General features: G+C 42.7%; 1 protein-coding gene across 2 annotated transcripts; it reads left to right on the top strand.

The window, feature by feature from the left end:
• Positions 1–87: 87 nt before the first annotated feature.
• Scsalpha1 (Succinyl-coenzyme A synthetase alpha subunit 1) lies at positions 88–24,512 on the top strand. Of its 2 annotated transcripts, XM_070531196.1 has the most exons (9): positions 88–247; positions 1,398–1,498; positions 4,936–5,052; positions 9,423–9,635; positions 10,704–10,923; positions 13,179–13,252; positions 17,638–17,826; positions 22,763–22,793; positions 24,363–24,512. In XM_070531196.1, coding segments are annotated over exons 1-9 (984 nt in total). In that variant the 5' UTR covers positions 88–210; the 3' UTR covers positions 24,365–24,512. The 2 variants fall into 2 exon arrangements, with proteins under 2 accessions (XP_070387297.1, XP_070387298.1); XM_070531197.1 differs by lacking the exon at positions 22,763–22,793 and having other exon boundaries at positions 89–247.
• Positions 24,513–27,592: the final 3,080 nt, after the last annotated feature.

The raw sequence follows: 27,592 nt of genomic DNA, 5'->3' as shown, positions 1-27,592 counted from the left end.
TTGATTTCGCGCTTTTCATCGTTCACATATTTGAATTTTGGCGGGAATATGTCTATTTTCACGGTCCCGCCTCGAGCGCGCACGTTCGCATGTGTACTTTGGAGCGCTTTTGTCCCGTTCATCCGGACTTTCTCCTTTGGCCACCCTCCAGCCTTTGCGATCTGGCCGATCTGGCCACTATGGGCAGGCCTCTCCGGGACGAAGGTAGTCATGGCATGCTGCAGGTTTGTCTCCAGGGCGTCTGCAAGTAAGTTATTATGCATGGTTCCTCATTCCGTCGCCCTGCTCCGCGGAGAAACTCGGATTTTATTCACACTGCATTGTGTAGCTGCCCGAGTTTGAGTTCTTTTTCTTAGCGAGACACAAGGGATTACGCACACATTTGTGGTGTGGTGAGCTGTGCTCACTGATTTGGATAATTATGTAGTTTTTAATTGCCTTTGGGGGACAAAAAAAATACCCGTGAGACATACTGGCAATGCAAAAAGACTTGTGTTGGAGGAGAAAAGTACGCAACGTTAACACGTGGAAGCCCGATGACCGGACGCTCAGGGCAAAGACAGTTTGTGATAGTACTACCGTACTGTAATATATGTGACTGTTACCAGTGTTTCACCCTCAGATGTGTTTAGCCGCTACGTTACCGTGGTGTTACTAGTTGAGGCACCATGCTTTAGCCGTTCACGTTTTCGTATCGATCACATTAGCGCAAGCAACGACGCATTTGACCTCTCTGCATCCGTGAAGTAGATCTTGCCGCAGTTGCAAAGCGAAACAGAGCGCGTTTATTACCGCAAGATAAATCGAGACTGTTACACGGCTTCGCTCGTACATGTGTGAAACGTCGATGGGACTAATAAAAAGTACTTGTAATTGTCACTAGATGCCGAATTAACATCCTCTGATTAAAACGTACGCCAATTGCCGTGCGTCCGGTTGGTCCGATTTCAGGAAGTCAATTGCAATGACTTGAGCAGTCGATAAATGTCACAGTGTATTTACGCATGTTTTCTGCGTTAACTTTGTTGAAAAGTCGGCATTGTGACCTCATTACTGCTAGGAGGTCAAGAGGCAGGACAGATGCTGCCATAAAGACACGGGCCGTGTTATCTTTGTCACCACGTTACGTGAGACTTCGCTTCTGACGAACATTGCCTTGTCATAAAAAGAACATTTAAATGTACTGTCGATTCCCAGTACTGCCTTCCAAGCACCTAGTTTGCCTTCTTGCGTGTGTGTGTGCAACCGTATTTGCCAGCGAAAAAAAAAGCAAAATAAAAAACGCCTTCTGTGATTGGATTATTGTCATCCGTAAGCTCCTTCGCAGGTTACTTGCCAAGCTCTTAGTTTGGTCCTGCTGCAAATGCTGGTACTAATAGGCTTTCTCTCTGTTGCAGCCTTCCCCTTAGGTGTTCGAACTTGCTATACAAATACACGGAATGCCTTAAAAATCAACAAAGATACTAAGGTTATATGTCAAGGGTTTACTGGCAAACAGGTAAGCTTGTCCTAATGGGCACACATCTATCCCTGCATGGTGAAGAAAATTGTGAGATGCTTAAAACACCCATCTGCATTCTAACTTTATGACACTTCGCTTGTGCTTGTGTGTGGGCACATACATGCATGAGTGAATTGTATTTAATATACCTCTGTGCTTTGCGTTCCTGCAATGTGCAACATGTAAACCCAATAACGCCATTGCACTCCTGTGGTGGAGTAATTCCCTTAGTGCACAAAGGTGTACAAACACAAATTTTCACAGCTGCTGAAGTTAACAGCCTTCCAGCAGCAATTTTTACAGGTATTGCTTGCATTAATGCGTGGCTGATGTGGAAAAGTCAGAGCACATTGTAGGTTGATTTTGAAATCTGTACTGGCTCAGACTTCCAGACTCGGGGACATAACTACCATTTAGATATTGCTCGTAATTGCAAAGTAGTGGCGTGTTTGTGTGCTTCATATGTGGAGCTGAGCAGGTAACAGATCATATCACTCTTCACAAACAAATCTCTTATGTGCATACCTGTGGTTGATTATGGCGAGTGCTTACGAATGTTAAGCTTAACTTTATGCTCGTAGGTTGTTGTTGAGAGGTATTCTAACACATTTTCCTCTCCTCTTGACTATTGTCATCGGGGGACTGAAAGAAAAACTTGTCTCCTAAGCTGACTTGTACGGATTGCACTGCCACATGTAGTGTCCATGACTATGCCTCTCCAAGGTCATGGGATATCCAGGGACAAACAAAACGAAATAATGAAATCTCTATCCCACTTTGCAGTGACGGGAATTTGTAACAGTAAAGAGCCACTTCTGCTGGTTGATTGCCACTAATTTATCTTCAAACACTACCATGAATCTTTCTAGCTGGGCCATCCCAATGGCAACCGCATGCTTCTATTTGTTCATTGTGCCCTACTTTGTCTTTTACTTTTCCTTCCTCTTTCTCTTTTGCTACACTGTTTGTTTCTTCATCCTGTGCTGCATTGCACATCAGCAACATCAGTTTTACAAGGATAGGCAGCATGAGCTATGTTGCATGAGCGTATTGCTTGCTGTTACCTCTGAAATATAGTTTTGCCTTGTTAATGGGATTCATTAAGATGAAGCTATAGCTCAAGGCTCCCATCTAAATACATTGGAAAGGAGAAATGATTTTTCTCTGCAACCACTGCATCAAATTTGATGAGGTTTGTTGCATTTAAAAGAAAAAGGTAAAATCTAGTGATAGTTGGCAGCAAATTTTTCGATCTAAGTCATAAATTTTTTAATAACGATTGATGAATATCCCAAATGTTCAATAAATATACTATCTAGTTTACAGCAATGAAAAATGATATCACAATTCTGTTAACTGTATCTAATAATATGTCTAACGAAGACAAAATTAATGCATTTATACATGGCCCTCACATATACCAATAATACATGAGTAGGACATTTGCAAAACTCTTATAAACATTGTGGCAAATTCATGTAAGATATAAATTCATGTATCAAATTTGTCTGCTTTGGATGCTCTCACGGATGCTGTTTGCAGAACTAAGATATCTGTTCTTGGTACAGAGCTGCAAGTTTGTAAACTTGTTCCTTCTATTTTTTGAAACGTACAAACTGTTGAGGATTCCTTTTAAAAAATTCAGGATCTAAATTAAAATTTCGCTTCCAACAGTCGCTAGAATTTAACTGTGTCTCTCAAATGCAACAAATTTCACCAAAATTGGCAGAGTTATCTCATGAAAGCATTTCTGCATTTTACATGTATTTGAATAGGTTGCATTGAAGTTGAGCCCGAGCTAAAGCTTCCTCTTAATATCAATGCCTCAAAATATAGATAATTTTTGTGGGCACTAAACTTTTCCAATAAATTTGCTCCTTGTTAATATGGAAGCTTGTTGTGTGGACAGTGGACAGGGCAGAAACATGTTGTAAGGCCTTTAGAAGCTGGTGTCGTTTTTCTCATCAATATAGACAGAATCATTGTGAACAAGTGCTCCTCTGAAAGAAATAAACCAAAAGCCCCTCGCCTACTGGTGGCAAAATGCAGGCGGTGTGTCGCCTTCACCACAATGGCTCTGGCCAGTGTCTCTTCCATCGTGGCAGTTGCATGGTAGCTTAGATACTCATGTGTTCTTTCACGTGTACATACTAAGACAAAAACCGGACCTTCTAGATTCTTAATCTGGTCTACTGGCACCTCATGTGCAGAAGCCAGTGAAGACACAGCAGCTTTTTCTCTTACATGCTAGCTTTGTCAACACGCTGTAGCTCTCACTGCTTTTCTGTTGGTCTCACTTTGAGTCAAAGCTATGTTGCTGAGAATTCCATTAACATGAAGCTTGCCATCATAGTCCTCATTATCCACTCGGTGCTTCTAACTGCATTGCAGTTTTGTTAATATAGTGGTGACAAGCATAATGGTCTTCAAGTTGCTCAGATTATATCAAATTTCTTTCCAGTGCATCAGTGCCATGCACTGAAACCACCATTTTTTCTCAGTAAATGTTGTCTGTTTTCCCATTAAAATTTACTATTACAGATGACTCACTTTATGGACAGTATTGGTCTCTGGTGTATGTGGCACTGGTTTTCATTTTGATGCAAAAGCATTAAATGGCCCGTTGAGTGAAAAAGTTGGCCTGTGTTGCAGCAAAATGGCATCTAAATTCCCATTGGCTACAATGTGACATCATATGCGCACCTGGACAGAGCAGAGCAGGCAAAAGGACACACCTGCTGGTGTCGTTTCGTTCACCTCATTTATTTTCTCCATCATAAAATGTGAACGAAATTGCGGGACTGTCTCCAGCAGTGGTTCCACACATGCACTTCAGTTTGTAGCCTTCACTTTGTAGTCAAGAAAATTCATGAGTGTAGTCAGATCCATAGGTTCCACTTGAGAAGTGGCAAGCACACCATTTTTACCAAGAGCTGAAGTTTGGGTCTCTGGACAGACAAGTAAAAATCTAAAGACAGATCGCAGTGCCACGATTCAATTCCCGAAGCATCTGCAAGAGTTTCATATTTTGGCGGTGATTGGATAAGGATAGGCCATTTTTTAATTGTGATATTCATAAACAAACAGCAAATTCAACCTGCCATCTTTATAAAGTTTTATTTCCCTACAGGTGAGGAGCAGAAATCAACGAAAAGACTGCAAAATTTATATTGTTGGCAATGAGTTTGTCACTGCCGTAGTGTGAGTGTGGTACAGATTGAGCAAAAATAGTTTTGACTTCAAGTGCAGCTTGTTCTGCTTATAAGTCATCCTGTTTTGTTGCGCAGGCATTTAATTTAGTTTCTGAACAGCTATATAACGGTAGTTTGCTTTTTCTTTCTTTTATGAAGACTTGTATAATGCTACTGTAAAAAGAGAATGGACTTGGTATACTGACTTCCTGCTGCCTTTCTTGTGTATTGTTAATTTCACAGGGTACATTCCACAGTAAACAGGCACTAGAGTATGGCACTCGGCTCGTTGCTGGAGTGTCCCCTGGTAAAGGTGGCCAGACTCATTTGGGCCTCCCAGTCTTCAACAGTGTCAAAGAGGTAAGTGGTAGGAATATGTGCAGCACAGATTCGCAAGCAAGAAGCAGCACATACCATAGTTGTATTGTGTTCTGTATTGCATCCAGCATTAGTGCAAGTGATGATGACCAACAAGCATAGGAACCAATACTTAATTAGGAAAGGGTATGGGAATAGTTATATTATTAGGCCAAACGTGAACAATCAGAAGATGCAAGCTTTCCATACTGAGTTGAATACTGTGCCTTTGTTTATTTCTTTAAGCCAAAGAAGGACAGAGTGTAGGGACAAAAGGCAGTAAAAGCGCAGCGCATACAAGCATGCTATTGATTGTGTCTCCAAAGTATTACAGCGCTGCATGCCATGAAAACAGCTGAAATTTCAAACCAAACGACGGTGCACACCCTCCCTCTCAAGGAAGCACTGCAATCAAGAGAGTTCAGGTAACACACACAAACACCATGGCCTAAATTGCATTCCTAGCAATGCCGCTCGTCATGACACGTTACATCCAATGTGGAACACGCAACGCCGCCACCGGAAATGCGCTGTTCGGCTAAGAAAAGTACGAGGAAAAGAAAGCAAGCTGGTACCCGTCAGTGGGCGTAACCAGGCTGATGATGATGATTGTACTCGTCGCGTGAACTCGGTGCGACCCCTCGGCTGCAGTATGAGAGAAGGCAGGGAAGGAATGTCGCTCGTGGATGCTGCTTGAGGCACAGGGAGAGAGTGTGTATGTTGGCAGTCATGCTCACCTCCTGGTGGTATGGGAACAGGCACTTGCTGTTTACAGCAGGGACGCTTCTTGCAGCAAAATATACTCCCCCACTTTTAACAAAGTTCCGATAATAGACGAGTATTTTCTGGGTGACATTAAAGCAGATACTCTTGCCTGCATTGGATAGTAGACAGTAACAAATTATGCCAGGTTTTGTTCCATGGAGACTGAAATAGCAGTGAAAACGCAGAATAATTCTCAAATAAAGTATTAAATACTGAACTTGTACTCGAATTCTGAAATATCTTCACAGGCCTGAAAATTGGAAAGCCCTGCTGCTATTTTCCAGTCATCTTTTCTACTGCGTGGGATACATTGATTGCATTCATGTGTACACTAATTTGATGTGCATGTTGAGATTCTTAGAAGCTTTTATGTCAAATGGCAGTCCAAAATCATACTGTATTTAGTGGCATTATGGGTAGCTCAAAGCCAACTCCACTTTGCACTATATGCTGTTAGGTGTAAGTGGTCTGTGCCAAAAATGCAAGCAGTACATTAAAGAAAAGTCGATTTCACAGTCTTTCAGATACATCAATGCGGTCACATTCAGAGTACTTGCTATTAGACACAATGCAATGGTTCCAACTCTTCTTCCATTGCTGGAAGCACGCTTGGAAGTCCTTTTCTGTTGAGCGCCTCAGCAGCAATGTCATTTCCTTTTGAATTGTCGTCATATCCTTGAAATGCCAACCCTGGAGCAGCACTTTGCACTTGGGGAACAAAAAAAAAGTTGCGGGGAGCCAAATCTGGCAAATAGGGAGGGTGTTCTAGCACAGTGATGGGAATTGCATCCTAAAAACTTACACACTATCCAGAGTTTACTAATAAATGCAACATTCTCTTAGTTGCAACTTTTGTCAGGAGTCTGCAGTTTTGCCACTATCTTGGTGTAAACATTAATTTCCAAATTCTAAGTCATAATCCAGTGAACAGATGGCTTTCCCAAACCAAGTGCTTCTTCGATCATTCTAACAGTCATTCAGCAGTCATTGAGCACAACAGAATGCGTGTGATCAATGTTCTCATTTTAGCACGAGGTGAAGGAGCGTCCTGATCTTGTGTTGTCCTTGCTATCTTCACGGCATTCCGAAAACGCTGAACCCACTTGAAACCATTTCTTTCCTTTAGGGCATCCTTTCCATGGGCCTTTTTTGATGTTTGATAAATTTCTGCACCATTCTTGCCCAACTTTACAAGAAATTTGATATTCCAATCCTTTGTTCCGTCTGTTCGTCAATCTCCATTTCTATAGACTAAAGATAGGTTGCATTAAAAGTGCACATATAAAATTCCGACTTGTCATACAGCAGTCCGGCTCTAGTAGAGGTCAACCGGGTCCTTTCAAGTTGAGAGAGTGGTGCCGCTACACCGTCTTCCACTTTTTGCTGATTCACTCATGAACTTTTGGGACACGTCGTAGGCACATCTGCTTGATTATATGGTGTCAGTCTATGGCAGCTGCCTACTGGGGTACAAATGTGAGTATTGTCATGAAACATGGTTACTGCACTAAGGAAGACAGAGACCTAAACAAGAGTTGCACGGGACAGGCACTGGACATAACTGGCTTTTACTACGCCAATGCTTACGTTCATGAAAGACACACTTTGGTCCATCAAAATTTAAGTGTACATGTAATAGTAAGTTTAAGTGTACATGTAATGTAAAGTAAACTATCTTTTACTTGCCAAAAAAAGGTGTGTTAATGCAGCTCTTGACTTGTATGCAAAATTCCTGTCATATAAATTAACTTTTCAGCCTTAAACACACCCAGTACACATGTACCATCAAACTTCTGTGCACAAGAAGCCTAACTGCATTAGCACATCTATTGGGATCTTGAGTAAAGAAATTGATTACTTGGCCAAGAGAATGCATGATGGACGATTTAGAAGATATAACGTCCGTTGTCAAATTTTCGTGTCAGTGTGTCTTTCATGCGTGTATGCATTGGTCTAAAAAAAAAATATTATGGGGTTTTACGTGCCAAAACCACTTTCTGATTGTGAGGTGCATCGTAGTGGGAGACTCCGGAAATTTCGACCACTTGGGGTTCCTTAACATGCACCTAAATCTAAGTGCACGGGTGTTTTCGCATTTCGCCTCCATCGAAATGCGACCGTCGTGGCCGGAATTCAATCCCACGACCTCGCGCTCAGCAGCCCAACACCATAGCCACTGAGCAACCACGGCGGGTATAAGCATTAGTCTGTTAGTAAAGCCAGTGAATGTCATCGAGCAACTGTGCTGTGCAGCTCATGTTTGTGTCTTCCCTAGTGCTGCAACCATGTTTCATAATACCAGTACCAACTAACTCGGCTTTCAACATCAGTGAATATTTCTTCCTTTGAGAAAAAACATCAGTTTAAGGGGTGACAGGGATTTGAAAGATATATTTTTTTATTTTTTGACCAAATCTGATAAAACTTGGCAGGTTTGTTTAGTTTCTTGTTCTGATTCTAAAGATACAATTACTTTTTGTGTAAGTTCATTACTTCATGATACAATTTTTTAATGCATTTTGTTTTGGGAACAATTGACTAATAACTACTGCACAAGAATATACAAATGGCACGTGAATAAATGCTAGAAAGCATATGGCACACAATGTTAGCAGCACTTTTATGATTAGGTCAGGATTTCTTATGTTATAGCACACTGAAGTCCAGTGTGTTGAATATAGTTCTGCTGTGGTAAACAAAAGACAAATTTTAGAAACTTTAATAAGACAAAAATGTTTAACATCTGTTTCCAACATTGTGTGCTCTAAACATCTAGTTTCGTGCTGCAAAAAGAATTATTCGTCCACCCGCAATAGGTGTACTGAGATATCACAGTAACAAAGTTGCTGAATATGCAAACTTAGTAGGATCAAAGGTAACCATTCAGCAGATGAAGGACCACTAAAAGTGTCCGTGTGCCTGTCAGAGCATTAAGATATGTGTATGAGCTGCTATGCCTCACGCCATCTCACCCATGAAGAAGGAGCCGGTCGGGTTTTGAAATGTTAGGTACTTAAAAGTCGAATAACTTTTGGTTGGAGCTTCTTCGTTTTGAAATTCGTAAAATATTTTGGGAAAATGAAGAAAACAAACAAATGTCACATCTAATCAAGATTGTTCAGAAATAACACACACACACACAAAGCTTTAGTAGGATCCAGAAGCATGGGTCAAGACTGCAGCATACGAAGCTACAGGATGCGAACACTGTGTCAAGCAAATATGTGCCATTTTAGCAATCGACGCAGGCAAAAAATCACCTGCCCTATATGTTCTAAGATTGCCATCATGGCTGAAAGATCAACATGCAAGGTAACAAACTTGTCAGATAAAGAGAATTAATAGATGTTGATGCAAAAATCAATTTTTTTATAATCTTTCGGCAAACCGCTGTCACTCCTTAAAGGTCAAATCATACAACTCGTAAGGTGCATAAAAGGGTAGCTGTAATTTGCCATAATTACAATATAACAATCTATATTAAATGCCAAGTTTAGATTGTACCAGAAACATTATGTGTTTGTTTACTGTAGCCTGATTCTGTTTACTGGATTACTGTGAAATCTTTTGAGCTGTATTTTGATTGGTATTGCATAATTCACTCACAGGCTCAGGCAGAAACAGGGGCTGATGCAAGTGTCATCTACGTACCTGCCCCCGGCGCTGCCAAGGCCATCTTGGAGGCCATGGAAGCTGAAATTCCATTGGTGGTTTGCATCACTGAGGGAATCCCGCAGCAAGACATGGTGCGTGTCAAGAACCAGCTTGTTCAACAGAGCAAGACACGCCTTGTTGGGCCAAACTGCCCCGGCATCATAAAGGTAAGATTACACGCAAAATTTTTACTCTTGTTGGAGTTGAAGTAACTTAGGTGGAGTAGAATTCTATGCTTTAGGCCATTATATCTAATGCTTCTAGCGCCTTCACAGGAGACTTATGGTGTTCTTTCTGCCTCATTACAAGCTTAATCTGGCAATATTTTTGCCTTGAATAATGCCCTTTGTGCCCAAGAACTCTGGTGAAGAAGCGTACATCACACAAAGGAACTATAGTGTCTTATGCTTGTTCTTAAATAATGTGAAGCCCAACCAATGGACACTTTTGCTACCAATGGCTAGCTGGCTGGCTGTAAACAGTTGTCTTACTGATGGCATAGGCCAGGGATCTTGGTCTCATGGCAGTTTCTAAGCCACCTGCAGAGCACATAGCTTATGGCAGGCCACACTGTGGCATGTTCAGGTCATGCCTCATGATGAGATCATGGTTTTGGCACGTGAAACCCCAGAATTTAATTTCCTTCATGGCTTGTTCATTGGCTATGGTAAACAGGGATAGGAACAGCAACTTAACAATCAGGCTGCATTTGGAGCCTTTAAATAAGCGAACAAACAAACAATTGACTAAATCTAAAAGTCACATGTGTTCTTGAGCCCTGTGCAAAAGCACATGCTTAAAAAAGTTTGCACCCTTTGTGGCGTATCTTGTCCCACAACAATAATTGTCATTTGTCTTGCCCATGTTTCCTTTCTTTAACACTGAGAGCTTGGTACTTCCAAGTCACTAATGGAATGCACATTATGAGTGTGACGTAGCATTATCGACAGGAAAGTAGCGGGTGCAGCGTTTTTAAGGAAGGAAATGCAAGCAAGACAGGTGACGATTATTGTTGTGGGACAAATATACACCCCAAAGGGTGCAGCTGTTTTAAGACTGTAGCACATTATATGTGCCCCATATGCATTATTGAGTTTTTAATTGCGAACAATATATTCTAAAATGTCAGTCTTCTTTTTAATAAGTGACATTTGTGATAAGACCATTTCCACTGCTCATAAGAAAAACTTCAGTTGTTTGGATCTGGTTAGCACATGACGTTGGTGGTGTTTCAGCCTGAGGAGTGCAAGATTGGCATCATGCCTGGCCACATTCACCAGAAGGGCAAGATTGGCATTGTGTCAAGATCGGGCACTTTGACTTATGAGGCGGTGCATCAGACAACACAAGTGGGCCTTGGCCAGTCACTGTGTGTTGGCATTGGTGGAGACCCCTTTAATGGGACCAACTTCATTGACTGCATCGAAATCTTCTTAAAAGACCCAGACACAAAGGGTGAGTGGTGACTTACTGTCTTCAAATGGTGTGTTTAATCATTAGTTGCGTGCGACAACCTTCAGTGCTTCATGAACCATGCCTTGGTGAACGCACGTGTATATATATATAGAAGGAGCGGGGCAGAGAGGAGACGTGAGAAACTCGTTTGAACCCTTGCACCACGTTGAATGTACACAATGCCCTCTGGAGCTCCCTGGGCATCGCCACTTTAGCCTCTTGACAGCTGTAATTATCCATGATCCCCTGCAAAAGCGCTGCAGAAATTGCAGCGCTTTCTGCTAATGTGCAAGTCCAGAGGGAAGCTAGATAGAATGGCAGAGAGGAGGGGCAGAGGAGGCAGAGAATGGGTAGAACCAGAGTCCTTCAATGCTTTTCTGGTAACGAAACTCCGCCGTAACGCTGTGGGAGAGCTTGCTATATTGTCGCAGCTGGAAAAAAGGCAGCTGGACACCAATGCCAGAAAGCATCTATAGCGCTCCATTTCATAATGCGAACCTTCGCATGCAGTTGAGCGCATGGTAAAAGGACATTTCCTCAATAATCTGATAGACCACACTGTATTGGATGTGATTGTTCATCTTGGAAGGGTAAAAAATCAGCCCGTGTATCAGGCTGAAGGTTGCACTGGCAACCATTCACATGGTTGCCAGTGCAACCACGTGAACGCCAAAACAAAACAAGCAAACAATTTTTTTAAATTACAATAAAGCCATAAAGTCTTGTTTAATGTGTGCAGTTTATAGTTCTTGTCATCTGCTAAAGCATGGAGCACTCCCACGCTTTAGCAGACGGAACAAAGCCCCACCTCCAACCTTCTGTGTGCCTGCGCTGCTTATCTTCAATGTGTGGCCACACCATGTGCGCTGGCGCTTTGCGGAGCGTGTCCACGCTGCGCCGTGTTGTAACTGACAGTGGACGGCCCTGTACATGGATAAACTAGTATAACCCATTTCTTTACAAATGTAATAAAATTCATGCAAATTTATGTTTTAAATAGGTGTTACAGAACTAGGGCCTGTATTTTAAGATGTTCTATCGCATTTTCCTCTTTCATCACATGTCATGGCAAGGGTGTGCACCGATCCCAGCATAGACGGCAGCGCAGCTGTCTCTGAGCCTCGTCCAAACCAATGAACAAGGCCAGAAGACTGGAAAATGAAGTGGATCATTAAAAAATATGGCCCCATGATTATAGTGAAAGTGAGGCATGCCGTACGAGAGCCTGCAAGCAAACTCAGTTGTGCTCACTGGTCAGAAAAGTGAAGCCAGTGTGAAACTTGCAGTAATCAGTTGTTAGATTGATAGACAAGATTCCATCAGTTCTTGCATATTGAAAGCAGACGCGGCAGTGCCGCCTGTTTGTGAGCTCCTGCTTCTAAATAAAGTAATTGTTAAAAGGCCTACGGGAGATCCACGCAGGTGGGCATTTCATGTTAACACTTACAGTTATGAGAAACAAGATAGAAATCAGTTATCCCGACGGCCGTAACTAAGAACAATGCGCACAAGAATGTTGAAATTAAAGTGCACAAGCGCAGGTGTAAGCATGCAGCAGTAAAATAGGTGAAACAGGAATAACTGCAATGGCAGCCACCATAGAGCAAAGTAAAATATTAGTTTGGGAAAAAGCTGAGGAGCGGCAGCACACTAAAAATTTTTTCTAGAAGCCACGGAAGGTTGCAGCACCTTCGTAGAGAAAAGTGCATTCAGTTACCGCTGCACATGTACAGCCGTGATCACTTGGGACTTGTTTCCACTGTTGTGCATGCATGGTGTGACCCTCGTAGGATGAAAAAGCTCATGCTGCTTTGCGACTTTCAGTTCAACTTATCTTATGTTCGCTTTCTCTGCAGTGCTTTTGTGTGAGTTGTTCACACCTTCATCGACTTCCTGTTTTTCTTCAACCTTTGTCTTGCCATCGTGTACAACTCGCGAGGCAATAGTTGCTTTAAAAAACTTGGAAGGAAGCTGTGAAATTACAGTGGCGGGAAGGAGAATAGGAGGTGATACAATCACTTAAATGTACTTTGTGTCACTCTTCCATGCTGTCAGATGTACTGAACAGCACAAAGGTTGGCACTCACGTCTTATTAAAGATTTTCAGATGCAAGATTTTTTTTTTTTTGAATGCCATTGTGTTATTATGCTGGTCATTTGAAAAGTGTTTTATGTGAAATATAGTCATGTCTGTACAGGGCTGTGTGCAATAATCATTAAAGTACTTTTGTCTCCTCTTGTCTTTTGAATTATAGGTATTATACTCATAGGAGAAATTGGTGGGAATGCCGAGGAAAGTGCTGCTGAATATCTTGAAAAGCACAATTCGGTGAGTAGTGATTTATCATTTTACCAAATATATCCAATGACATTCGATTGTAAAATGTTGGAGGTGTAGAATATTTTAAAGCAAAGTTTTGTTTGCTTTAACTTCATGCACTTCATGAATGCTTCATTTCACATAGATTCCAAAATGTGCATTGGATATGTGCAATTTTTAAGCAGCGAACGCTCCCGCATTGTCCTGATTCTGGCTGGCTGGGTGCTGCTGCTGTCTCACCGAATAGCTCACACTTAAAGAAAATTTAATTACGTGCTCAATTCTGGGATCGAACCTCGGCCCCCCAGCACAGCCCAATACTCTAACCATTATGCCACAATCATATGTATACATACTTCCATCGTTTCAACACCAACTAGTTCTTTGAGATGATTGCTATGTATTCATGATGAAGATTTCCATACTGTCACAAATGCTTACAGTGGGGGATTGGCCAAGAAGCAGCTGGTACATTTAAAATAAATGAGAAGAAATGAAGAAATACACACCAATATTAGAGTTGTCACAATTGTCTAGCACGGTTGTGTGATAGCACATGAGCACGCCAGTTTCCTTTACACGAAACACGCAGGAATGAAATGGCCAAATTTATAGCATTTAATTAAGCACTTCATGAATGCTTCATTTCACATAGATTCCAAAATGTGCATTGGATATGTGCAATTTTTTTCATTGTCTTGCACCGATAACTCCAATTTGCTTTCTTCTTTTTTCGCAATACAGTCAATGCTCATTACAAGGCACTTTAATAGTAATCCAACAAGAAAGGTCCGTTATACTGAAGTTTGCTCTGTCCTAAATTAGGGCTGTAGTATGTTGTGTAATGGCAGAACTTTGCATACAGGGTCTGTCCCAAAACTTCCCAGAATTATTTTTGTAGCCGGCAATGCCGCCTGGTGGGATGGGGCTTCGGACGGAGAAGTTAGTGGGGGATCTAAGCTTCGAAACGAGACTGGTCTCAATTTCCTGCGGGTAGTTGTTGAGGCAGGTCACGCTCTGCTTACAGGTATATACTGCACCCTCACCGAGAAAAAAAAAATGAACCAGTTTTTGGAGCAGCGTTATGCCATCAAGTTTTGTGTGAAACTGGGTAAAAACGGGGCGGAGACGTTTGAAATGCTTCGGAAAGCCTACGGTGACGACGCGACGAAACAAAGCCAAACTTTCATGTAGCACGAGAGGTTCCGGAAAGGTCGGGAATCCGTCAACAACGACGACCGCTCGGGACGCCTGTTGACATCGCAAACCAACGTCTCGGTGCAAAAAGTGCGTCAAAGGACCGGCGATTAAGTGTTCGAATGTTCGCAGAGAAGTGTGGCATACCTAAAACAATTGTTCATCGCATTTTAACGGAGGATCTTGAAATGAGGAAAGTCTGCACGAAAATGCTGCCAAAAGTCCTGACGAGTGAGATGAAGGAAGAGCGTTTGTTGAAGTGTCAGGAATTGCATGAATGCTATGAAACGGATCCCAGAATTTTTGGACAGAGTCATCACAGGGGACAAGATGTGGATTTTCGAGTACGATCCCGAATCAAAGCGTCAGAGCAGCGAGTGGCACACCACACAGTCTCCTTGCCCAAAAAAAGCAAGGATGAACAAATCGTGAATCAAGCCATTTCTCATTCTGTTTGTTGACAGAAATGGTGTGAATTTGTGAAAAAGTGACAGAAAAAGTGAATTCATGCCACAGGGACAAACAGTCAACAAGGAGTTTTACTGTGAAGTGCTCAAACGGTTGCACAAGAGGGTTCGACTCGTCCTAAAAGAAATTCGCAACAGTTGGATCTTGCACCATGACAACACATCAAGCCACACCGTGCTCATTGTCTCTGAGTTGATAACCAAAATGGGTGTGGCAACGCTGCCCCAGCCACCGTACAGCCCCGATCTGGCACCACTGGACTTCTTTTTGTTCCCAAGGATCAAAAGAACCCTGAAAGGAACTTGGCATGGGATGCTGGAGGCGGTAGAACCAGCTGTGACGACCTCACTGAAGGAGGTTCCCATTGACGGCTTACAGGGCGCCTTCAATGATTGGGTGATGCGGTGGCAACGGTGCATCGAAGCAGAGGGAGAATACGTTGAAAAGTTCTGAAAAGATTGTAAACTGATATTGAATAAATGATTTATAAAAAAAATTCCTGTAAGTTTTGGGATAGACCCTGTAAACAGTGCAGTCCACTTATAACAATATCAAGAAGAATGAAAAATCCAATCATTATAACTGATCATTGCTATATCTGGACTGCCGTAAAAGAAAGCTGTCAAACATACCTTTGTAGCTATGAAACCAAATTTGCCACTTTAAGATATAGACATTGTACAGTCTAAGCTCGTTACAACAGACCTGCGTACAACAGACTTTCGGATACAACGGACCATATTTCAGCCTTAGTTTGTTCTGCCTATTTTATCAATGCAACGAAGTTCGCTTTTAGCGGACCACGCTACGACAGACTATCGGCTACAGCGGACGAAATTAGTGATTTTTTTTTTCAAAATCGGCCATATAAAGTGTATTTTTGCCATGTCCACACGGGCCGACAACAGACTTGCGAGGGTCAGCCGATGATCGCAGCTCAATATTGCGTGCGTGAGGGAGGAAGGCCGGGCGGAAAATGAGCCGTCTTCTTTCACGCACAAGGCACAAAGGGGGTGGAGGCAAGAGAGAGGGGGGGGTTCTACTCTGGTGCCTGCTGCGTACAGAGCGGCCGTCGTATATTGAAAGCGATCTGCAATGTGGACAAGGCAAAGTGCTCGCCCGTGCGGGCGCCGTATCTTGAAAGCAATCAGCGATGTGGACAAAGTGCGCCCAGTGCCAGTAGCTTTGTATGAGCTGTGTTTTCGATGTTTAGTTATCATTGAAGCGAGAGACAACATGAAAGTGAATTCGCTCGCTGCTGCTACCGCGCTTATTTTGCTTAATTTGATATCGCAATCGATGCTTCGCCTTTCAGGCGAAACTGCGACTTTTTTTGTTTGTTTCTTACTTTGGACATTCGTTACTGACTCTTTGCAATAAAGTTGTTAGACACCACGACAAAAGTTCCGGAAGTGAGGCGTTTCAGATATTACTGACTTCACGAATAATATGGACGTTTTTTGTCAGATTATCAGGGTCCGCTGTAACAAGAGTCGACTGTATAAACTAGCCTGTGAAAAATAAATCATTTATTTATGCCCCTAAACAGCATGTTCATTAAAAGAAAAAATTGTTACATGAATAAGATATGCATATCAAACTACTACTAAGTGAAGAAATGGTCTGTTATATGTGAAATTATGTTGTATATATTAGATCCATTGTAACATGTGCAGGCTCTTCTCTGCCTTGTTCTTTTATTTTTTTGGAATTTTCACAGGTAGCGGCTCATTTAGAACATACAGTAAAAGCTTGTTACTTCAACACCCTTTAATTAGAAAATCGGATGACCTGCCACCTGGTCCCGGCAAATGTGTGGATTGTTTACTGGTATAAGGTGTCTGTTAATTTGGAAGTATTTGGCTGATGATGATTTGGACAAACCTTAGAATGCAGTAGGTGTGGAGCGCCACAATGTGCAAAGAAATGGCAATGCTAACTTGCAACCGAAACACAGTAACAATGTACATACCACTGGTATAATACGAGAATAGGAAGCTTGCTGGAATGCTTTGTGGGTTTCGTTTTTTTATTTTTTTACTTTTTGTGTTGTGCACCATGCATGACACTTCATTGGCCCTGTATTTCCACGACTGTTTCAACGATGAATTCTTCAGTTGAGGATACGGCAGGCCTTTGCATTTTTATTTAGTGCAAGGCATGCAATGTGACAAACCTTGTAAAAGCCATTGGCCTATTGCAATTAAAGGCACTTGGAATGCAGCCCACTTGTGTTGAACATTGTGGCTTGATCACACGAGTGATAAAATAATTGGAGATGTACACAGTAATGACAAACACCTTTGTCCAGATGAGAACGTATGTCTTGCACACATTCTGATAGTACCACATTGTGAAAGAAGTCGCACAATCCTCCTCAGAGGTTGCGGCCCACATCGTTTGCACCAGATATAGAAAAATTGCAGTTTCTGCGCGGGTTTCATGCAAAATAGAAATGAAGGTAATAGATTTCTTCAGTGAATAAAGGCATGTTGATGCAGTAAACATCTGTTTTTTTGTTTTCTCAGTTTGATAATTCAACATGCAGATAAGTCACATTTTTTTACAGTCCTGTGAAATCCAAAACAACAAGGTTTTACTGATTATCTTTGTGAAGATGTGTGGTGTTTGTGTTACCACTTTTCATAGTAATGTAGTGTAGATGAGTAGCTTTATTTTCTTCCTGTGCTTTGAACATGTAGTTAATATGCTGCGACATTTGTGTGCAGGGCACAAATGCCAAGCCTGTGGTGTCCTTCATTGCGGGCCTGACAGCACCACCAGGTCGGCGAATGGGGCATGCAGGTGCCATCATAGCTGGTGGCAAAGGAGGTGCAAAGGAAAAAATAGAAGCCCTCAAGGCAGCCGGCGTTACCGTCACCAAATCACCTGCCCAGATGGGGGCTGCCATGCTGCAGGTGTGCATGCTCTTCTTATACATGAAGCAGGTTTACAGATATAAGTGTATGTGTGAGGCTCACTGAAGTGAAAGCTAGTTGGGCCCATAATTAACTTATGTACAGTCGCCAACCGATTTTCCGGACTCCAAAAATTCGGACATGCCCGATTATTCGGTCAGCTTCGCGGCACCGCCATTCTCCCCATAGACCATAATGTATAACAACTGCCGAAAGTTCGGACACCTTGCAACCTCTCGTCTGATTTTTCGGACACTCCTTGAGCCAACTCGGTCGAGAGCACCATGCACCGACTCTGACCGGTGCATGGTTCCATACATTGTTCGACTTGCTGAACGCCATGTTTGTTTTGAACAGAGCTTCCTTGCTGCCCCTGCCCCACGAAGTGGCGCTACTGGAAATCCCCGCTCATCATCATCGTTTCTGCCTGGTTAGAGTGGCTCTGCAGCAGTTCCGGTTTCAGCTTAGTAAGCCATGTCAAGACAATCCAGCAGCTTATTTGTTTCTTCGCGCACGACGCTGCGAGCAGGCCACGTTTTTCGTTTGTGCGCTGTGTCGAGGTTTCGGTGATCCAATGCGGTGTACGGAAACATCGCGTCAAGTGTCTAATGGCGCCGACAGTGCTCGCACAGACTTCGCTGGGGAATGCCGGCTAGCGGGTGCCGAGAGGCCTAAGTCGCCTTCCGATGTGCGCCCCACCTGACGCGGAAAATGTTCTTCCGAGACCTACGCAGTGGTTGCATTGCGGTTCCGGACACCGTCTCATTTGACAGTTTCATAGGTGCTGACACTGCTGTATTGACATGCGCAGAACTCGACGACGGCAAGATCATTCGTCAGGTTTCTGCTGCACCGCCGGACGATGACTCAGAGTCGGAAGATTACTCACCATGTGCTACGCTGCCGTCGCAAGTGGAGCGTGTACAAGCAGTGACTGTGCTATCAGCCGCTAATAGTGACCGTACGACCCTCTCCGAGATTCAGGCTTATCTGATTGCGCGTAAACGGAACAGCGTGCAACGGCGCATTCACGCTTTCTTCCAAGCCTACTGCCAAGCCCAAATAAGTGCGTGGAAATAAAGGATTTCATTTTTTTTTCTTAATCTGCTTTTTCGGACACCTGTTTATTCGGACATTTTCGCAGTCCCCGTGAGGTCCGAATAAACGGTCGGCGACTGTATGTCATTAAAAGCAGATGCTTACATAGAAAATGAACTCAGCTCTGTTATAGCTTCTATTCTGTGTGGTTTCATCATAGCAGCTTTCACTATAAACACAGCACTGGTTTAGAAAACTCGCTGCACTACATTTGTCCAACAGAGCAGCCATATTTTCTTGGAATCCTTGTACCGTAAAGGTAGGAAAGTATATACCGTATTTACTTGATTGTAACATGCACCCGTTTTCCGTCACCAAAAAATAAACAAATGATAACCTCAATTGTAACGTGCACCCATTTTCCATGGCAAAAAAAAAAAAGAAAGAAAGAAGAAGAGTACAATACTGCACACCTAGTGCTTTCATATAGAAATACTATTTTCTCTCATTTGGAAAAAACAGATTTATTCCCAATACACAAAAGTTGCGATGAATAAAACACAAATGGAAGCGGTGCACCTTGCCACCAAGATTTTCACTGCGCCGGTACGAGTCGCATGGGGCAATAGATATCACTCGTCGCTGTCAGACAACTCCTTATTGCTATCAACAGACCAAAGCATTTCATCCTCAGTGCCATCCATGGCATTCGAAATCCCGCCCTTTTTAAAGGCCTTGTTGACCATGGCAAATGGGATTGTGCACCATGCATCTTTCACCCATCCAGCGAAGTCCTGCAGTGAGGCACGCTTCATTTTATTGGCGGTCGTGAATTTGTGGTAGCCACTGACAAGCCATTCGGTGTAGAGCGCCCAAATTTTATCTTTCACTGGCTTGTTCAAACAAAGATGCGTGGCTGGAGCTGCGATATCATGCCGCCGGGTATCACTACAAGGTCGGTGTTGCATGCAGCCAGCTTGTCCTTAATGCGCTGGTCAAGGTGGCACATGAATGCGTTGAGCACAAGCATCCCACGCAGACCCAAACTGCCGCCGGGTCTCTTCTGCCAAACATTATCAATCCAGTCAGCGACCAAGTCCGTGGTCATTTTGATTTCTGTGTACAATCATGCCACTCGGAAACACGATTCCTTTCGGGAGCATCTTCCGTCTGAAGATAAGATATGGGGGCAGCTTGTGCCCATCCACAGTGCAACAAAGCATTGCAACGACTAGTTTTTTCGTGGCCGAAAGACATGGGCACTTGCTTCGCCCCCTTCTTTTCAACGGTTGTGGTGGCAGGCATGTCAAAGTAGAGCGGCATCTGATCGGCATTTCCAATCTGTCTGAAGTGGTAGCCATTTCTATGGCACAACTACAAAACGTATGGCTGAAAACTGTGCAATTTCTCTTCATATTCTTCACGCAATTTTTGGCATATCCCTGTCCACCTTCGAAGAGAAAAGCCTTTTCTTTTCATAAAATTTGATAGGCAGCACCTGCTCGCTTTGAAGTCACTCCGCATTAGCCTTTTCTGTAGGGCTAACTGCATCGCCTGTACTTTGAGCAAATCGGTCGTCACAGGCCGCTGTGCCGCTCACTGCTCTTGCACGTATTCCATGAGCAGCTCTTCTATTTTGGCAAAGCGGCCCTGCTTCGGTCCACTAAAACCCTTCCTTGTTGCTTTGCTGGTGAAAATATTCTTCTTCTGTTTGCGCCTGTCCTGCATGCAAGTTTTGGGAACTCCGAACGCCCATAATGCGGCCCGATTTCCGTCCGTCTCCGCGCACATGATAACTTTCCTTTTAAATACGGCATCATGGTGGACTCAGAGTGTCTTAACAGTTGGCGCTTCCATGCTGATTGAATAAACGCAGAAAACGCAACAACATGAAGGTATGAACATGGAGGAAGCTACGGCAGCTAGGTTAGAAGCGCATACGAGGCAGCCATTTTTCGGATGCCGATGGCGATATGGTAATGCGGATTTAGGGTCGTACTCGATTCTAACACGCATGCAATTTTTAAACCTGTTTTACCGTAAAAAAGGTGTGCGTTAGATTCGAGTAAATACGGTAAGCTTGAATCGGAAGGATTGAATGATAGTGTAAAGAGTTGGATTTAAACATTGTATTTTGTCAGAAGAATGCATTCATTATACACTCAGGTACGAGATGTTATTGAGGGGCTTGTGTGTTTGGAACAAGTATGTCAAAAAGAAAACAAAATCAAAAACGAAAACACTGTAGTTGCTGCAAACTTAGTATCACTTTAAAGAGGTTAAAGCATAAGTAAAATATGGCTTGTGCTTAGAGAGAGTGGTGGTGAAGGGTAATGACTGAACATGCAAAATTGTTTCCAGAACTTTTCTTTGTACTGATAAAGGCCCAACCACACACCATGTCTTCATCAGCATGCCCATCTGATTGTGGAAAAAGCAACTATTAATTGAGGTTGTTAGAAGAAAGAAAGGAAAAGGAGTGACCACATTATAACTTTCCCTTGCTTCCCCCCACCTCCCAGGCACATATCTAATATCTGGCATCTACAGATCTGTGCAACACTTTGGCATACTCCCTCGTGAGGTGCGTGCGAGAGGCATGTACCGATTTTTCAAGAGAAGAGAGAAAAACTTCATATTGTATGAAGGGGTTCGGTTGTCAGAGGCTCTCACCCCCGTATGCAGAAATGCAACTTAAGTCGAAGCCCGTGCTTGACTTGATTTAGATGACGCCTGGCGTTAACGTGCCCAAAGACGCTCACTGCGTTTCCTTCAGCGCGTTCCCGATAGGCGTCACATAGATCAAGTCAAGCATGGGCTTCAACTTAAGTTGCATTTCTGAATACGGGGGTCAGTCCAGAGCCTTGAAGTCTAACTGACACGGAGACATGTAAGCTGATGCTTAGCCAGGCGTTTAAGCTGTGCTCCGTACAGCTTGGCCTCAATTGTGTGGGGTTGTTCATATAAATATTCAAGAGTTGTATATGGTTGCTTGTGGTCTTGTTTTTTCCTCCCTTTGCCTCGAGATGGGAGTTATGATTATGGCAAAAAAAAAAAAAATGAGAACACTGGAAGAACATGTAAAGGTTTTCATGTGCCTTGTGGTTATTTGTAAAATGCATGCTAGGTGATGCGTTTTCATGGCACCACTCATCATTAGTTTCTTGCTAAAAACGTGAGCAGTGGCAGTGCGCCTATACCACTAACATTGACAGTTCATGATTTACAGAAATTGGCTGCTGCTGCTGCTGCTGCTGTTGTTGTGCATAGGTGACACTTCAGCACACAGAAATTTGCATTGGTTAAAGGGCTTCGACATCAGCAGCAGCAGCAGCAGCAGCAGCAGCTGCTGCTGCTGCTGCTGCTGATGGTGATGATGTGGAAGCCTTTTAACCAATGCAAATTTCTGTGTGCTGAGGTGTCACCTATGCACTTCGGTCTATAATTTCTACATGTAATTAAAAAATGCTTTTATGGTGCTTTATTTACCTCAATGTGATATCTTTCAAGCACCAGTTAGGTGTTATGTGATGCATCATACTAGAAACTTCGCATTCACATGCCATGTGCAGCAGTAGCAGTGGTGATGATGGTCCCCCGTACCATGGGAGGTTTCAGCTGTTCTTCCTTTAAAGAAAGAAGACAGAATTAATGCAAATCTTGTAAACATTGCTGCAGTACTGTAACTTTCTAACTTTGTGATGCACTCCTATGTGCAACTGGAAGGATCATGGTTTGGGGTTATCTTTGAGATTGTATCAATTATTCGTGATTCAAGGTATTCCGGTTTTGAGAAGGGTTTGTTCAAGAGTTAAAGGAAGTTGGTCTAGATTTCAAATTGAGGAGTCCATTAGCCCATGCACCCTCACTTGAGAAGGCACCTTACCTCTTTCTTTAGAGATTCTTGGAAAATGAAAACGTTGGACATTGTAAGTATGTGAAGCTGGCTGCATGCCACTGATTTCATTGGGAGTTGCATTGAATGAGCTCTGTGCACTATTGCAGGCTGTGGTGCACAATTTGTTTGTTTTGCTGATTTTATAGCACTGTCCAACGAGGCCACTATCTTTCTTTTCCTGCGTGTAAGCAGTACTTGGCTGTGTATCTGAACAAGCCCCATCAAAACCGTAGATGGCTTCTCCATGATGCATAATTAATTGCCTTGGAACATGGCAGCCAGCACATAGCACAAACACACTTACACAGAAAGCACAAAAACAACGAAAAGTTTACACTTGTAAACTGATGCAAAAAAAATATGCAGATGATAATTCTTCATTCCTAACAGTTAACTTTACCTGCTTAACAGATGTTCTGTTGTGCTGTTGCACCATCATTATGTCAGGAAACAAACTCAAATGTTTAAAAAGCAGTGTGCTGACATTCCATCTTGAATTCCAACTAAAGCAGTCATGTTTTATTGCACCAGAGGACAAAGTTTTATTTTTGCTGTGTTCCACATAGTGCTCCTGGTTGCATAAGTTTACAAAACATGTCAGTTCACCTTTAGCCAATACATGAATTATGGAACTGAAAAGTGCAGCCTGTTGTTCTTTGCTTGAGCTCTGCACTGAACAATTTTAAGCTACTGAGCCTGACCACAAGGAAAAAATGTTTGGTGACTTCCGTGTACCAAAAACTTTGTTTAGCTGTGCATTCGACCAAATATAATACATCCATACTGTCAAACTCTGGTAAGCATAATTCTGGTCACCCCACACAAATATCAAAGCTTTGGTCGGTCCCTTATGTTTTTAAAGCAACACTATAAAAACAAATACTAAGTTGAGCAATATCACTAGAGTACACTTCTGCAATTGCAAATAAGTTAGTCTTAACTTTTTTACTAGCACTCGCTATTTAGTTGCCATCAATCGCTTCATCGTAATGACCTGTAACAAAAAGCCTTCACTTCATCCTGCATCAGCACATTGCATTGCCTGCTGGACTGGCCCATCAAGGAATGATGTGCACTGTTGAATAAGCTTACCCAATGGCATACACATTTCTACCTCATAAATATATACCCACATTAGTCTTTCAAATATGGGCTCTCATTAATTGTTTTTATGTGGAATGTACACACAGAGAATTACAGTTTTATAAACAAAGATGTCAAAGCACATTAGCTTTGCTTTCACCAGCATATTTTTTTTGAAAACAGTCACTTTCATCTCAAATGAGACTTACGTAGCTGCATCTGCTTGTGTACAGAGGAGGGCAGCATAGACCAATAATAAATGTACTTGTTAAAGTAAACAAGGCCACCAGTATGTGCCAGATATTGCCACATTGTCCACATAGTGCCATAACACCTTTACCACGAGTCTTCAGGCCCAACAGTGTGAAGAACCATGTTTTCTTCCTTTCTTCCTTCCTTTCTTTCTTTCTTTCACATTAAAGAATTAAAGTGCTTGCCACATGCGCAATATTGTTTACTTCATGTAATGATAACCAATTGACATCTTTTTTTTTTCTTTTTCTGTTTTTTTTTACAGGAGATGCAAAAGCGTGGTCTGGCATAGTCTCCAACGAAAAACACGTAGATGTAGGTAGAACTGGTGTTAACATTTTATTGTACAGGTGGGCTGTGCCATTGTTTCTGCCATGTGAAATAATAAAAGGCTTGTTCCATGGATACAAGAAAATGCATTCTTTTCTGGATCCTATACTTAACAACTTCAACCTTTTTGTTATGTACTGCCTCCTAAATGCCACCTGAGAACCTGTTCTGTGCCCATACTGCATTTCGTACTTAGCAGGCAAAGGTGCAGAAGCCGCACCCGCCGTGGTTGCTCAGTGGCTATGGTGTTGGGCTGCTGAGCACGAGGTCGCGGGATCAAATCCCGGCATCAGCGGCCGCATTTCGATTGGGGCGAGATGCGAAAACACCTGTGTACTTAGATTTAGGCGCACGTTAAAGAACCCCAGGTGGTCGAAATTTCCGGAGCCCTCTACTACGGCGTGCCTCATAATCAGAAAGTGGTTTTGGCACGTTAAACCCCATAAATTAATTAGTGCAGAAGCCACACACAAATAGCGCAGTCATGTTTCATGGTGAAGTGGTTTTTGACATGTGATGGCCTTCTGCAAAATAGTCTTTCTATATTACAGCTATAACTTGTGGAGCCAGTGTCATGTCAAATCCTATTTCTTGTGCATCTTTGTGCTTTATATATGTGGCACTTCGTTTGGTCGTGAGTGTATGTGCAAGTTGTGCAAACTGCGCAGTCATATAAACGTGTTGCTCCACTCATTCTGTTGGGCAGACTAGCTTCATTAAAAAAAAAAGAAAGTGGTTTTTCTGCTATACAATGTGGGCATTGCTTTTCAGTTACAGTCAGTACGGAGGCCACTATGTTACATGTACCTAGCATAGAATGAAGTGAATGACACTTGTGAGCTGATGAAGTGAATGACACTGTACTTGTTTTGATATACAGACTTCATGTTGCTTGTTCTTTTGGTGGGGGGGGGGGGCATCCGTTAGGTGTAAAGTACTGCCCTCTGTAGACATAGTGCCCTCTTTGTATAGTGGAAAAACCTTTCTTTTTTTTTATTTTAAGGCAGTCTGCCCAAGTTTTGTAGTGCATAGGTTCGAATCTGTGACATGTACTATTACATAATTTCTGCACACATTATGACTAATGTATAAAATTAACGTTGCTCCAAATTACATAACACATTCCTATTTCTTGCTTTTATATGTAGAGCACTAGTTTATAGTCACAAATGCTGGCAATGAGAAAAAAGTTGCTCTGGCATTCGCAGTGTTGCTTTATATGTGTGAAACGGAGTATACAGTCGACTTCAATTAATTCGACCCTGACGGGACCAATGAAAGTGATCTAATTATCTGGCGGGGCTAATTAAAAAAGATCCAAAAGAAAGGCTAAAACACACTGCTGATTCATATGGCAGTATTTGCTTGAGTTTAATATGCCCCCGAATCAAATACACACCAGCTTTCTATGTGTCCCAAGTAGAAAACTAATGAAGAATTAAAGCTTCCAACCAAGGTAAAGATCTAATGCACTCCCAATGGCCAGTTTTCTAAAGTCGGCTTAACTGCAATCGTAGAGTTTCTCACTACATTACCTAGAGGAAAATCTGGCGCTGCTGTGCTGTGGTATGCATGGGAATGCCGGTATATTGCGACTTCGGATTGGCATCATTCTCCGAGAGACGGGACACCTTGAAGACGCGCTTGCCAAGCACCGTTCCGTCTGTCACAATGATTCATCTTCTACTAAAACAGCACATGAAAAGCTGTTTTAGCTTTATTATTACACAAAAACATGTTTTGTTTATCTATGAGAACTTGTTATTGCGTGTACGACTATATGTTACGCAAGAAGTATCAGCGGGCCGCTAAAGTTGGAGGACAGACGACAAGGTTTGCGCTCGCCTTGAAACAGTTTGTCGTCTATTCTTGCTTTTCTTCTCTTGGTCATGCATTGTAGGTGAGTAAAGACGTAATATGCGTGAATGGAAACATTTTATGAAGATTTTACTTTGAGAACGCGTTATTTGTGTAGCCATATCCACGTTTTAGATGAAGCCTCTTACAACACCAGCTAACGCGAGCCTCGCAGACACATATACCGTCATTCCCATGCCGCACGGTGCCCCCTTAAGAAACTCCCATAGACGGTGGCGCCAGATTTCCCTCTAGGTGTTATAGTGAGAAACTCTATGACTGCAATACAGCCATGTTAAGGCCAACCTCCATGGAGCGGAAAAGCGACAAACTTTCTGTGTCCGCTGCTGGGCAACGGCTGCCCGACATCCAAAAGCTAACTGTTCACCGCCAAGCAAATGCCGCCACCGGAAGTGGTCATGCGCGATGGAGAGCGCGTGTCAATAAGATCGTAGCACAGCCGTTAGCTTCCATCAGTTGCCCAAGCCGAGCTCGTCTGGCCACGATGACTCGTCCTGGGCTTCGTCGGCCAGCGTTAGCAGCATAGTCGGCGGCGTTCGCCCACTTTTGCTTGTATGAAGTGCGGAGTGATGAATACGCTGTGGCACTTCGTACTAGATTTTCCGCCACAAAAGTTCGCACCATTGAGGTTGGCCTTCATACAGTAAAGCATATGAATGCTGCGAAGGAGGTTTAGCTTTCACATACGATTTTACCACGGAAGCAATTTTTAGCCCAATTTCCTTGTAAACCAAAGGCACCCATTTAAATTGGGTAAATACTGCAATCAGACGTGAGCTACAGTTATTCCTTGAAGATCTTCCTAGGGCAGGCCGGAGATATGTCCGCTAAGCTCTGCCAAAACAGGCCCTGCCACTGAAGAGGTCGTTATTGGGGTCACCATATGAGACGGGTGCATGCATGCAGACTGGTCAAGTTCAAATTATCTGGTGAATGCCAATTTTAGGATCGAAGTAATGAACGTTTGGGCCCATAGAAATGCATGGGCACCAGCCGGGAACTTCGGTCAGTATCGAATTAACCAAAACATCTAATTAACAGAAGTTTACTATGGTTGGTGTGCAGTCTAGAAAATTATCTGTGGTGGATTTTTCGCAGCCTAAATTTTTACGTGCAATCATGCTAGAAACGATGTTCACTGTGAAATGTAATCGGACAATAACAGACTTTGGCACAAAAATACGTATGCTCTATATGCAGTAATAAAAAAGGTGATGTCTTCTGATGAAATGGAAAGCTGGCGTCCACCCGAAAGTAGCGCTAGATTATAAAGGAAACTTGTGCATT

This window comes from Dermacentor albipictus, chromosome 1 (genome assembly GCF_038994185.2).
Source record: "Dermacentor albipictus isolate Rhodes 1998 colony chromosome 1, USDA_Dalb.pri_finalv2, whole genome shotgun sequence".
Lineage (NCBI taxonomy): Eukaryota > Metazoa > Arthropoda > Arachnida > Ixodida > Ixodidae > Dermacentor > Dermacentor albipictus.
The sequence above is the reverse complement of the archived record's forward strand: the minus strand, read 5'-3'. Positions and strand labels throughout refer to the sequence as shown.